Source organism: Coturnix japonica, unplaced genomic scaffold (assembly GCF_054131305.1).
Source record: "Coturnix japonica strain WE unplaced genomic scaffold, WE-NBRP24 Scf079, whole genome shotgun sequence".
In the NCBI taxonomy this organism is placed as follows: domain Eukaryota; kingdom Metazoa; phylum Chordata; class Aves; order Galliformes; family Phasianidae; genus Coturnix; species Coturnix japonica.
The window spans coordinates 466,553-480,134 of NW_028188982.1; the positions used below are offsets into that span (position 1 = coordinate 466,553).

Consider the following 13,582-nt stretch of genomic DNA (forward strand, 5'->3'; position numbering starts at 1 on the left):
GAGACCCCAATGGGACCCCAATGGGACCCCATATACCGCAATGGGACCCCATATATCCCAATAGGACCCCATACCCCAATGGGACCCCATAGACCCCATATACCCCAATGGGACCCCATATACCCCAATGGGACCCCATAGACCCTATATACCCCAATGGGACCCCATATACCCCCCGTAGGACCCCATATACCTCAATAGGACCCCATAGACCCCAATGAGACCCCACTGGGACCCCACAGACCCCATATACCCCATAGGACCCACCTCAAACATCTCCCCATCCCTCAGTGGCCTTAGGACCCCATATACCCCAATAGGACCCCATATACCCCACTGGGACCCCATTGGGACCCCAATGGAACCCCATATACCCCAATGGGACCCCAATGGGACCCCAATGGGATCCCATAGACCCCATAGGACCCCATAGGACCCACCTCAAACATCTCCCCATCCCGTAGGGGTCTATTGGTCAGCACGACCCCGTTATTAAACTCATCCAGGGTCCCCTATAACCCCTCAGGACCCCCAATGGGACCCCATAGACCCCATATACCCCAATGGGACCCCATATACCCCAATGGGATCCCATATACCCCAATAGGATCCCATATACCCCAATGGGACCCCAATGGAACCCCATATACCCTAATGGGACCCCATAGACCCCATATACCCCAATAGGACCCCAGTGGGATCCTATATACCCCCAATGGGACCCCATATACCCCAATGGGACCCCATATACCCCATAGGACCCCATATACCCCCAATGGGATCCCATAGGACCCCATATACCCCAATGGGATCCCATATATCCCAATAGGACCACAATAGGACTCCAATGGGATCCCATAGACCCCATATACCCCAATGGGATCCCATAGACCCCATATACCCCAATGGGATCCCATAGGACCCCATATACCCCAATGGGACCCCATATACCCCCCATAGGACCCCATATGACCCCATAGGACCCCATAGACCCCAATAGGACCCCAATGGGATCCCATAGACCCCATATACCCCAATGGGACCCCAATGGGACCCCATATACCCCAATGGGACCCCATATCCCAATGGGGGGCTTCAATGGGACCCTATATACCCCAATGGGACCCCATATACCCCAATGGGACCCCATAGACCCCAATGGGACCCCATAGACCCCATATACCCCATAGGACCCACCTCAAACATCTCCCCATCCCTTAGGGGCCTTAGGGCCCCATATACCCCAATGGGACCCCAATGGGATCCCATAGACCCCATAGACCCCATAGGACCCCATATACCCCATAGGACCCACCTCAAACATCTCCCCATCCCTTAGTGGTCTATTGGTCAGCACGACCCCGTTATTAAACTCATCCAGGATCCCCTATAACCCCTCAGGACCCCCAATGGGACCCCATATACCCCAATGGGACCCCATATAACCCATAGGACCCCATAGGACCCCATATACCCCACTGGGATCCCATATACCCCAATGGGATCCCATATACCCCAATAGGATCCCATATACCCCAATGGGACCCCAATGGAACCCCATATACCCCAATGGGACCCCAATGGGACCCCCAATGGGATCCCATAGACCCCATAGGACCCCATAGACCCCACTGGGACCCCAATGGAACCCCATATACCCCAATGGGATCCCATAGACCCCATATACCCCAATAGGACCCCATATACCCCACTGGAACCCCAATGGGGCCCCATATACCCCAACAGGACCCCAATAGGACCCCATATACCCCCCATAGGACCCCATATACCCCAACGGGACCCTAAATACCCCAATGGGACCCCATATACCCCAATAGGACCCCAATGGGACCCCATATACCCCAATGGGACCCCAATGGGACCCCATATACCCCAATAGGACCCCATATACCCCACTGGGACCCCAATGGGATCCCATAGACCCCATAGGACCCCATAGACCCCACTGGGACCCCATATACCCCAATGGGACCCCACTGGGACCCCATAGACCCCACTGGGACCTCAATGGGACCCCATATACCCCATAGGACCCACCTCAAACATCTCCCCATCCCGTAGGGGTCTATTGGTCAGCACCACCCCAATGGGACCCCATATACCCCAATGGGACCCCATATACCCCAATGGGACCCCATATCCCAATGGGGGGCTTCAATGGGACCCTATATACCCCAATGGGACCCCATATACCCCAATGGGACCCCAATAGGACCCCATAGACCCCATAGGACCCCATAGACCCCATATACCCCAATGGGACCCACCTCAAACATCTCCCCATCCCTTAGGGGCCTTAGGACCCCATAGACCCCAATGGGACCCCATATACCCCATAGGACCCCATATACCCCACTGGGACCCCACTGGGACCCCATATACCCCAATGGGACCCCATATCCCAATGGGGGGCTTCAATGGGACCCCATATACCCCAATGGGATCCCATATACCCCCCATAGGACCCCATATGACCCCATATACCCCATATACCCCATATACCCCATAGGACCCACCTCAAACATCTCCCCATCCCTTAGTGGCCTATTGGTCAGCACGACCCCGTTATTAAACTCATCGAGGGTCCCCTATAACCCCTCAGGACCCCCAATGGGACCCCATAGACCCCATATACCCCAATAGGACCCCATATACCCCAATAGGACCCCATATACCCCATAGGACCCCATAGACCCCATATGACCCCATATACCTCCCATAGGACCCCATATACCCCAATAGGACTCCCAGTTGGACCCCATATACCCCATAGGACCCCATATACCCCAATAGGACCCCATATACCCCAATAGGACCCCATATACCCCAATGGGACCCCATATACCCCAATGGGACCCCATAGACCCTATATACCCCCAATGGGATCCCATATATCCCAATAGGACTCTATAATCCAATGGGACCCCAATAGGACTCCAATGGGATCCCATAGACCCTATATACCCCAATGGGATCCCATAGACCCTATATACCCCCAATGGGATCCCATAGACCCCATATACCCCACTGGGACCCCATATACCCCAATGGGATCCCATATACCCCAATGGGATCCCATAGACCCCATAGAACCCCATATACCCCACTGGGACCCCATATACCCCAATGGGATCCCATAGACCCCAATGGGACCCCATAGACCCCAATGGGACCCCACTGGGACCCTAAATACCCCAATGGGATCCCATAGGCCCCATATAACCCACTGGGACCCCATAGACCCCATAGACCCCAATAGGACCCCCCATAGACCCCATATACCCCAATGGGACCCTATAACCCAATGGGACCCCAATAGGACTCCCATAGACCCTATATACCCCAATGGGACCCCATATACCCCATATACCCCCCTATAACCCCATAGGACCCACCTCAAACATCTCCCCATCCCTTAGTGGCCTATTGGTCAGCACGACCCCGTTATTAAACTCATCGAGGGGTCTCCTTCGTTCCGCCGTCTTGTTCCCGTTGCTGAGTTTAATGAGGGCCCCACATTTCTCATGGAACAAAAGGGCTTCGTTGGACGGCCCTAAAAGGGACCCCGAGCACCAGGCACCTGAATGGGGTCAATGGGGATATAGGGTCAATGGGGGTTATGGGGTCAATGGGGGGTTATAGGGTGAATGGGGGGTTATAGGGTGAATGGGGCTAAAGAATGAATGTGGGGTTAAAGCATGAATGGGGTTATAGTATGAATGGGGTTAAAGCATGAATGGGGGGTTATAGTATGAATAGGGTTATAGTATGAATGGGGTTATAGTATGAATGGGGTTATAGTATGAATGGGGTTATAGCATGAATGGGGGGTAACAGTATCAATGGGGTTATAGTATGAATGGGGTTATAGTATGAATGGGGGGTTATAGAATGAATGGGGGGTTATAGAGTGAATGGGGTTATAGGGTGAATGGGGTCATAGTATGAATGGGGGGTTATAGTATGAATGGGGTTATAGTATGAATGGGGTTATAGTATGAATGGGGTTATAGTATGAATGGGGGGTTATAGTATGAATGGGATTATAGGGTGAATGGGGGGTTATAGGGTCAATGGGGGGTTATAGGGTCAGTGGGGTTATAGTATGAATGGGGGGTTATAGTATGAATGGGGTTATAGTATGAATGGGGTTAAAGCATGAATGGGGGGTTATAGTATCAATGGGGTTATAGTATGAATGGGGTTATAGTATGAATGGGGGGTTATAGTATGAATGGGGCTATAGGGTGAATGGGGTTATAGGGTGAATGGGGGGTTATAGGGTGAATGGGGTTATAGGGTGAATGGGGGGTTATAGGGTGAATGGGGGTTATAGGGTGAATGGGGGTTATAGGGTGAATGGGGGTTATAGGGTCAATGGGGTTATAGGGTGAATGGGGGTTATAGGGTGAATGGGGTTATAGGGTGAATGGGAGGTTATAGGGTGAATGGGGTTATAGGGTGAATGGGGTTATAGGGTGAATGGGGGGTTATGGGGTGAATGGGGGGTTATAGGGTGAATGGGGTTATAGGGTGAATGGGGTTATAGGGTGAATGGGGGGTTATAGGGTGAATGGGGGGTTATAGGGTGAATGGGGTTATAGTATGAATGGGGGGTTATAATATGAATGGGGTTATAGGGTGAATGGGGTTATAGTATGAATGGGGGGTTATAGTATGAATGGGGTTATAGTATGAATGGGGTTATAGTATGAATGGGGGGTTATAGTATGAATAGGGTTATAGTATGAATGGGGTTATAGTATGAATGGGGTTATAGTATGAATGGGGTTAAAGCATGAATGGGGGGTTATAGGGTGAATGGGGGGTTATAGTATGAATGGGGTTATAGGGTGAATGGGGTTATAGGGTGAATGGGGGGTTATGGGGTGAATGGGGGGTTATAGGGTCAATGGGGTTATAGGGTGAATGGGGGTTATAGGGTGAATGGGGTTATAGGGTGAATGGGGTTATAGGGTGAATGGGGGGTTATAGGGTAAATGGGGTTATAGTATGAATGGGGGGTTATAGTATGAATGGGGTTATAGTATGAATGGGGGGTTATAGTATCAATGGGGTTATAGTATGAATGGGGGGTTATAGTATGAATGGGGGGTTATAGTATGAATGGGGTTATAGTATGAATGGGGGGTTATAGTGTGAATGGGGTTATAGTATGAATGGGGGGTTATAGTGTGAATGGGGTTATAGGGTCAATGGGGGGTTATAGGGTCAATGGGGGGTTATAGGGTCAATGGGGTTATAGGGTGAATGGGGGGTTATACGGTGAATGGGGTTATGGGGTGAATGGGGTTATAGGGTCAATGGGGGGTTATAGGGTGAATGGGGTTATAGGGTCAATGGGGGGTTATAAGGTGAATGGGGTTATAGGGTGAATGGGGGGTTATAGGGTGAATGGGGTTATAGGGTGAATGGGGTTATAGGGTGAATGGGGGTTATAGGGTCAATGGGGTTATGGGGTCAATGGGGGGTTATAGGGTCAATGGGGTTATAGGGTGAATGGGGTTATAGGGTGAATGGGGTTATAGTATGAATGGGGGGTTAAAGCATGAATGGGGTTATAGTATGAATGGGGTTATAGTATGAATGAAGTTATAGGGTGAATGGGGTTATAGTATGAATGGGGTTATAGGGTCAATGGGGTTATAGGGTGAATGGGGTTATAGGGTGAATGGGGTTATAGGGTGAATGGGGGGTTATAGGGTGAATGGGGTTATAGTATGAATGGGGTTATAGTATGAATGAAGTTATAGGGTGAATGGGGTTATAGTATGAATGGGGTTATAGGGTGAATGGGGTTATAGGGTCAATGGGGGGTTATAGGGTCAATGGGGTTATAGGGTCAATGGGGGGTTATAGGGTCAATGGGGTTATAGGGTCAATGGGGTTATAGGGTCAATGGGGATATGGGGTCAATGGGGGTTATAGGGTCAATGGGGATATGGGGTCAATGGGGGTTATAGGGTCAATGGGGTTATAGGGTCAATGGGGGGTTATAGGTTCAATGGGGTTATAGGGTCAATGGGGTTATAGGGTGAATGGGGTTATAGTATGAATGGGGTTATAGGGTCAATGGGGTTATAGTATGAATGGGGGGTTATAGGGTGAATGGGGTTATGGGGTGAATGGGGGGTTATAGGGTGAATGGGGTTATAGGGTCAATGGGGGGTTATAGGGTGAATGGGGTTATGGGGTCAATGGGGGGTTATAGGGTCAATGGGGGTTATGGGGTCAATGGGGGGTTATAGGGTCAATGGGGTTATAGGGTGAATGGGGGGTTATGGGGTCAATGGGGGGTTATAGTATGAATGGGGTTAAAGGATGAATGGGGTTATAGTATGAATGGGGTTATAGTATGAATGGGGTTATAGAGTAAATGGGGTTAAAAGATGAATGGGGGGTTATAGGGTGAATGGGGTTATAGTATGAATGGGGTTATAGGGTGAATGGGGTTATAGGGTGAATGGGGTTATAGGGTGAATGGGGTTATAGGGTGAATGGGGGGTTATAGAGTGAATGGGCTTAAAGCATGAATGGGGGGTTATAGTATGAATGGGGTTATAGTATGAATGGGGTTATAGGGTGAATGGGGGGTTATAGGGTCAATGGGGTTATGGGGTGAATGGGGGTTATAGGGTCAATGGGGTTATAGGGTGAATGGGGTTATAGGGTGAATGGGGTTATAGTATGAATGGGGTTATAGTATGAATGAAGTTATAGTGTGAATGGGGGGTTATAGGGTGAATGGGGTTATAGGGTGAATGGGGTTATGGGGTGAATGGGGTTATAGGGTGAATGGGGTTATAGGGTCAATGGGGTTATAGGGTGAATGGGGTTATAGTATGAATGGGGGGTTATAGTATGAATGGGGTTATAGGGTGAATGGGGTTATAGGGTGAATGGGGTTATAGGGTGAATGGGGGGTTATAGGGTCAATGGGGTTATAGGGTCAATGGGGTTATAGGGTCAATGGGGGTTATGGGGTCAATGGGGGTTATGGGGTCAATGGGGGGTTATAGAGTCAATGGGGTTATAGGGTGAATGGGGGGTTATAGGGTCAATGGGGGGTTATAGGGTGAATGGGGTTATAGGGTGAATGTGGGGTTATAGGGTGAATGGGACTAAAGAATGAATGTGGGGTTAAAGCATGAATGGGGTTATAGTATGAATGGGGTTAAAGCATGAATGGGGGGTTATAGTATCAATGGGGTTATAGTATGAATGGGGTTATAGGGTGAATGGGGTTATAGGGTGAATGGGGGGTTATAGGGTGAATGGGGTTATAGGGTGAATGGGGGTTTATAGGGTGAATGGGGGGTTATAGTATGAATGGGGTTATAGGGTGAATGGGGTTATAGGGTGAATGGGGTTATAGGGTGAATGGGGGGTTATAGGGTCAATGGGGTTATAGGGTCAATGGGGTTATAGGGTCAATGGGGGTTATGGGGTCAATGGGGGTTATGGGGTCAATGGGGGGTTATAGAGTCAATGGGGTTATAGGGTGAATGGGGGGTTATAGGGTCAATGGGGGGTTATAGGGTGAATGGGGTTATAGGGTGAATGTGGGGTTATAGGGTGAATGGGACTAAAGAATGAATGTGGGGTTAAAGCATGAATGGGGTTATAGTATGAATGGGGTTAAAGCATGAATGGGGGGTTATAGTATCAATGGGGTTATAGTATGAATGGGGTTATAGGGTGAATGGGGTTATAGGGTGAATGGGGGGTTATAGGGTGAATGGGGTTATAGGGTGAATGGGGGTTTATAGGGTGAATGGGGGGTTATAGTATGAATGGGGTTATAGGGTGAATGGGGTTATAGGGTGAATGGGGTTATAGGGTGAATGGGGGGTTATAGGGTCAATGGGGTTATAGGGTCAATGGGGTTATAGGGTCAATGGGGGTTATGGGGTCAATGGGGGTTATGGGGTCAATGGGGGGTTATAGAGTCAATGGGGTTATAGGGTGAATGGGGGGTTATAGGGTCAATGGGGGGTTATAGGGTGAATGGGGTTATAGGGTGAATGTGGGGTTATAGGGTGAATGGGACTAAAGAATGAATGTGGGGTTAAAGCATGAATGGGGTTATAGTATGAATGGGGTTAAAGCATGAATGGGGGGTTATAGTATCAATGGGGTTATAGTATGAATGGGGTTATAGGGTGAATGGGGTTATAGGGTGAATGGGGGGTTATAGGGTGAATGGGGTTATAGGGTGAATGGGGGTTTATAGGGTGAATGGGGGGTTATAGTATGAATGGGGTTATAGTATGAATGGGGCTAAAGGATGAATGGGGTTATAGGGTGAATGGGGGGTTATAGGGTGAATGGGGTTATAAGGTGAATGGGGTTATAGGGTCAATGGGGATATAGGGTCAATGGGGATATAGGGTCAATGGGGTTATAGGGTCAATGGGGGGTTATAGGGTGAATGGGGTTATAGGGTGAATGGGGTTATAGGGTGAATGGGGGGTTATAGGGTGAATGGGGTTATAGGGTGAATGGGGGGTTATAGGGTGAATGGGGGGTTATAGGGTGAATGGGGTTATAGGGTGAATGGGGGTTATAGGGTGAATGGGGTTATAGGGTCAATGGGGTTATAGGGTCAATGGGGTTATAGGGTCAATGGGGTTATAGGGTCAATGGGGTTATAGGGTGAATGGGGTTATGGGGTGAATGGGGTTATAGGGTGAATGGGGTTATAGGGTGAATGGGGTTATAGGGTCAATGGGGTTATAGTATGAATGGGGTTATAGTATGAATGGGGGGGTTATAGTATGAATGGGGTTAAAGCATGAATGGGGGGTTATAGTATGAATGGGGTTATAGTATGAATGGGGTTATAGTATGAATGAAGTTATAGGGTGAATGGGGTTATAGGGTGAATGGGGTTATAGGGTGAATGGGGTTATAGGGTGAATGGGGGGTTATAGGGTGAATGGGGTTATAGTATGAATAGGGCTAAAGGATGAATGGGGGGTTATAGAGTGAATGGGCTTAAAGCATGAATGGGGGGGTTATAGTGTGAATGGGGTTATAGGGTCAATGGGGGGTTATGGGGTGAATGGGGTTATAGGGTGAATGAGGGGTTATAGGGTGAATGGGGTTATAGGGTCAATGGGGGGTTATAGGGTCAATGGGGGTTATAGGGTGAATGGGGGTTATAGGGTCAATGGGGTTATAGGGTCAATGGGGGGTTATAGGGTGAATGGGGGGATATAGGGTGAATGGGGTTATAGGGTGAATGGGGTTATAGGGTGAATGGGGGGTTATAGGGTGAATGGGGTTATAGGGTGAATGGGGTTATAGGGTGAATGGGGGGTTATAGGGTCAATGGGGTTATAGGGTCAATGGGGTTATGGGGTAAATGGGGGGTTATAGGGTCAATGGGGTTATAGGGTGAATGTGGGGTTATAGGGTGAATGGGGCTAAAGAATGAATGTGGGGTTAAAGCATGAATAGGGTTATAGTATGAATGGGGTTATAGTATGAATAGGGTTATAGTATGAATGGGGTTATAGTATGAATGGGGTTATAGTATGAATGGGGTTATAGTATGAATGGGGGGTTATAGTATGAATGGGGTTATAGTATGAATGGGGTTATAGTATGAATGGGAGGTTATAGTATGAATGGGGTTATAGGGTGAATGGGGTTATAGGGTGAATGGGGGGTTATAGGGTGAATGGGGGTTATGGGGTGAATGGGGGGTAATAGGGTGAATGGGGTTATAGTATGAATGGGGTTATAGGGTCAATGGGGGTTATAGGGTGAATGGGGGGTTATAGGGTGAATGGGGTTATAGGGTGAATGGGGGGTTATAGGGTCAATGGGGGGTTATAGGGTGAATGGGGGGGTTATAGGGTCAATGGGGTTATGGGGTCAATGGGGGGTTATAGGGTGAATGGGGGGTTATAGTATGAATGGGGTTATAGTATGAATGGGGGGTTATAGTATCAATGGGGTTATAGTATGAATGGGGTTATAGTATGAATGGGGTTATAGAGTAAATGGGGTTAAAAGATGAATGGGGGGTTATAGGGTGAATGGGGTTAAAAGATGAATGGGGGGTTATAGTATGAATGGGGTTAAAGCATGAATGGGGGGTTATAGTATGAATGGGGGGTTATAGAGTGAATGGGCTTAAAGCATGAATGGGGGGTTATAGTATGAATGGGGTTATAGTATGAATGGGGGGTTATAGGGTGAATGGGGTTATAGTATGAATGGGGGTTATAGGGTCAATGGGGTTATGGGGTCAATGGGGGGTTATAGGGTCAATGGGGTTATAGGGTGAATGGGGTTATAGGGTGAATGGGGTTATAGGGTCAATGGGGGGTTATAGGGTCAATGGGGTTATAGGGTGAATGGGGTCATAGGGTGAATGGGGGGTTATAGTATGAATGGGGTTATAGTATGAGTGAAGTTATAGGGTGAATGGGGTTATAGTATGAATGGGGTTATAGTATGAATGGGGTTAAAGCATGAATGGGGGGTTATAGTATCAATGGGGTTATAGGGTCAATGGGGTTATAGGGTGAATGGGGGTTATAGGGTCAATGGGGGGTTGTAGGGTGAATGGGGTTATAGGGTGAATGGGGGGTTATAGGGTCAATGGGGTTATAGGGTGAATGGGGGGTTATAGGGTGAATGGGGGGTTATAGGGTCAATGGGGTTATAGGGTCAATGGGGGGTTATAGGGTCAATGGGGTTATAGGGTCAATGGGGGTTATAGGGTCAATGGGGTTATAGGGTCAATGGGGGTTATAGGGTCAATGGGGTTATAGGGTCAATGGGGGTTATAGGGTCAATGGGGGTTGGGGGGTTATATGAGCCCCCACACACACACACTACAGACCCCTCCCCTTAATCAATTAATCTCCCATTTAATTGTTCATTCATTAAAGGTTTCATTCATTCATTCATTCATTCATGCCTTTACCTTCTCATTTATTCATTCATTCATTTAGCACCTCATCCACTCATTCATTCATTTACCAGCTCGTTCATTCATCCACTCATTCATTCATGATTAAGCCCCGCCCACCTTGAATAGCCCCCATCCATCCATTCATTCATTCATTCATTCATCCAAACAGTCATTCATTCATCCAAAGCCTCATTCATTCATCTAAACTGTCAATCATTCATTCACTCATTCCATTGGTGGAGGCAGCACAAGCCCCGCCCCCTCCTATAGGCCACGCCCCTTGCCTGCACCTCATTTGCATTGGCCACGCCCACCCACCATTGAGTGCCGCACCTCATTTGCATTGGCCACGCCCACAAGCCTAAGCGCTGCCCACTATGACGTCACAACTCATTTGCATTGGCCACGCCCACAAACTTAAGCCCCCCCATTATGACATCACAACTCATTTGCATTGGCCACGCCCACAAAGTCCAAGCCACTCCCATTGTGACGTCACAACTCATTTGCATTGGCCACGCCCACAAATCTAAGCCCCGTCCCCTCCCATTGTGTTGATCTAACTCATTTACATTGGCCACGCCCACAGGTCTAAGCCACTCCCATTATGACGTCACAACTCATTTGCATTGGCCACGCCCACGAGGAACCAAGCCCCGCCCCCTCCCATTGTGTTGCTCTAACTCATTTGCATTGGCCACGCCCACAAACACAAGCCCCTCCCATTGTGATGTCACAACTCATTTGCACTGGCCACGCCCACAAATACAAGCCCCGCCCCCTCCCATTGTGTCGCCCGAACTCATTTGCATTGGCCACGCCCACAGGTCTAAGCACCTCCCATTATGATGTCACAACTCATTTGCATTGGCCACGCCCACAAGGAACTAAGCCCCGCCCCCTCCCATTGTGTCGCTCTACCTCATTTGCATTGGCCACGCCCACAAACACAAGCACCTCCCATTATGACGTCACAACCAATTTGCATTGGCCACGCCCACAAATCTAAGCCCCGCCCCCTCCCATTGTGTCACTCTAACTCATTTGCATTGGCCACGCCCACAGGTCTAAGCCCCTCCCATTACGTCGTCACAACTCATTTGCATTGGCCACGCCCACAGATCTAAGCCCCGCCCCCTCCCATTGTGTCACTCCACCTCATTTGCATTGGCCACGCCCACAAAAAACCTAAGCCCTGCCCCCATTCATTCATTCACTCATTCATTTCCCACCCTCATTCATTCATCCCCTCATTCATTTCCCACCCTCATTCATTCATTCATTCATTCATTTCCCACCCTCATCCATTCATTCATTCATTCCCTCATTCATTTCCCACCCTCATTCATTCATTCATTCATTCATCCCCTCATTCATTTCCCACCCTTATCCATTCATTCATTCATTCATTTCCCACCCTCATTCATTCATTCATTCATTCCCTCATTCCTTTCCCATCCCCATTCATTCATTCCCTCATTCATTTCCCACCCTCATTCATTCATTCATTAATTCATTCATTCATTCCCTCATTCATTTCCCACCCCCATTCATTCATTCACTCATTGATTTCCCACACTCATTCATTCACTCACTCTTTCATTTCCCACCCTCATTCATTCATTCATTCATTCATTCATTCATTCCTTTCCCACCCTCATTCATTCATTCCCCACCCTCATTCATTCATTCCCTCATTCATTTCCCACCCTCATTCATTCATTCACTCACTCATTCATTTCCCACCCTCATTCATTCATTCATCCATTCATTTCCCACCCTCATTCATTCATTCATTCCCACATTCATTTCCCACCCTCATTCATTCATTCATTCATTCATTCATTCATCCATTCATTTCCCACCCTCATTCATTCATTCATTCACTCACTCATTCATTTCCCACCCCCATTCATTCATTCATTCATTCATTCCCTCATTCCCTCATTCCTTTCCCACCCTCATTCATTCATTCATTCCCTCATTCCTTTCCCACCCCCATTCATTCATTCATTCATTTCCCACCCTCATTCATTCATTCATTCACTCATTCATTTCCCACCCCCATTCATTCATTCATTCATTCCCTCATTCATTTCCCACCCTCATTCATTCATCCATTCATTCCCTCATTCATTTCCCACCCTCATTCATTCATTCACTCATTCATTTCCCACACCCATCCATTCATTCATTCATTCACTCACCGTCGGGGGTCTCCATGTTGTCTGGGTGGGTTTGGGGGTGGGGGGAGGTTGGAGCTGCAGCTGGGGGCAAAGCTGGGGGATATGGGGGGGGGGGGGGGTCAGCCCTATATTAACCCCCCCATATCACCCCATATCCCACCCCCCCCCAAACCCATAAGCCCCTTAGGATCCCTTCTATTACCCCCCCCACCCCATATCCCCCCCATAACCCCCCCAGACCCCCAAGTAACACCCCCAATAACCCCATATCCCCCATATAACCCCCATATAACCCCATATTCCCCCCATAACCCCCCATATAACCCCATATCCCCCCCATAACCCCATATAACCCCCATATAACCCCATATAACCCCCATATAACCCCATATAACCCCACATAGCCTCCATATAACCCCATATC

At 48.5% G+C, this 13,582-nt stretch overlaps 1 protein-coding gene across 1 annotated transcript in view; it reads right to left on the reverse strand.

Moving 5' to 3' along the window:
• NEURL4 (neuralized E3 ubiquitin protein ligase 4) overlaps positions 1-13,582 on the reverse strand; it is a 182,906-nt gene that overhangs the window by 153,693 nt on the left and 15,631 nt on the right. The window contains exons 3-4 of the mRNA XM_085534229.1: positions 13,180-13,251; positions 3,417-3,601 (exon numbers count right to left, since the gene is read on the reverse strand). Of these exons, the coding sequence (XP_085390355.1) occupies positions 3,417-3,601; positions 13,180-13,251 (257 nt within the window). The remainder of the gene's footprint in view (positions 1-3,416; positions 3,602-13,179; positions 13,252-13,582) is intronic.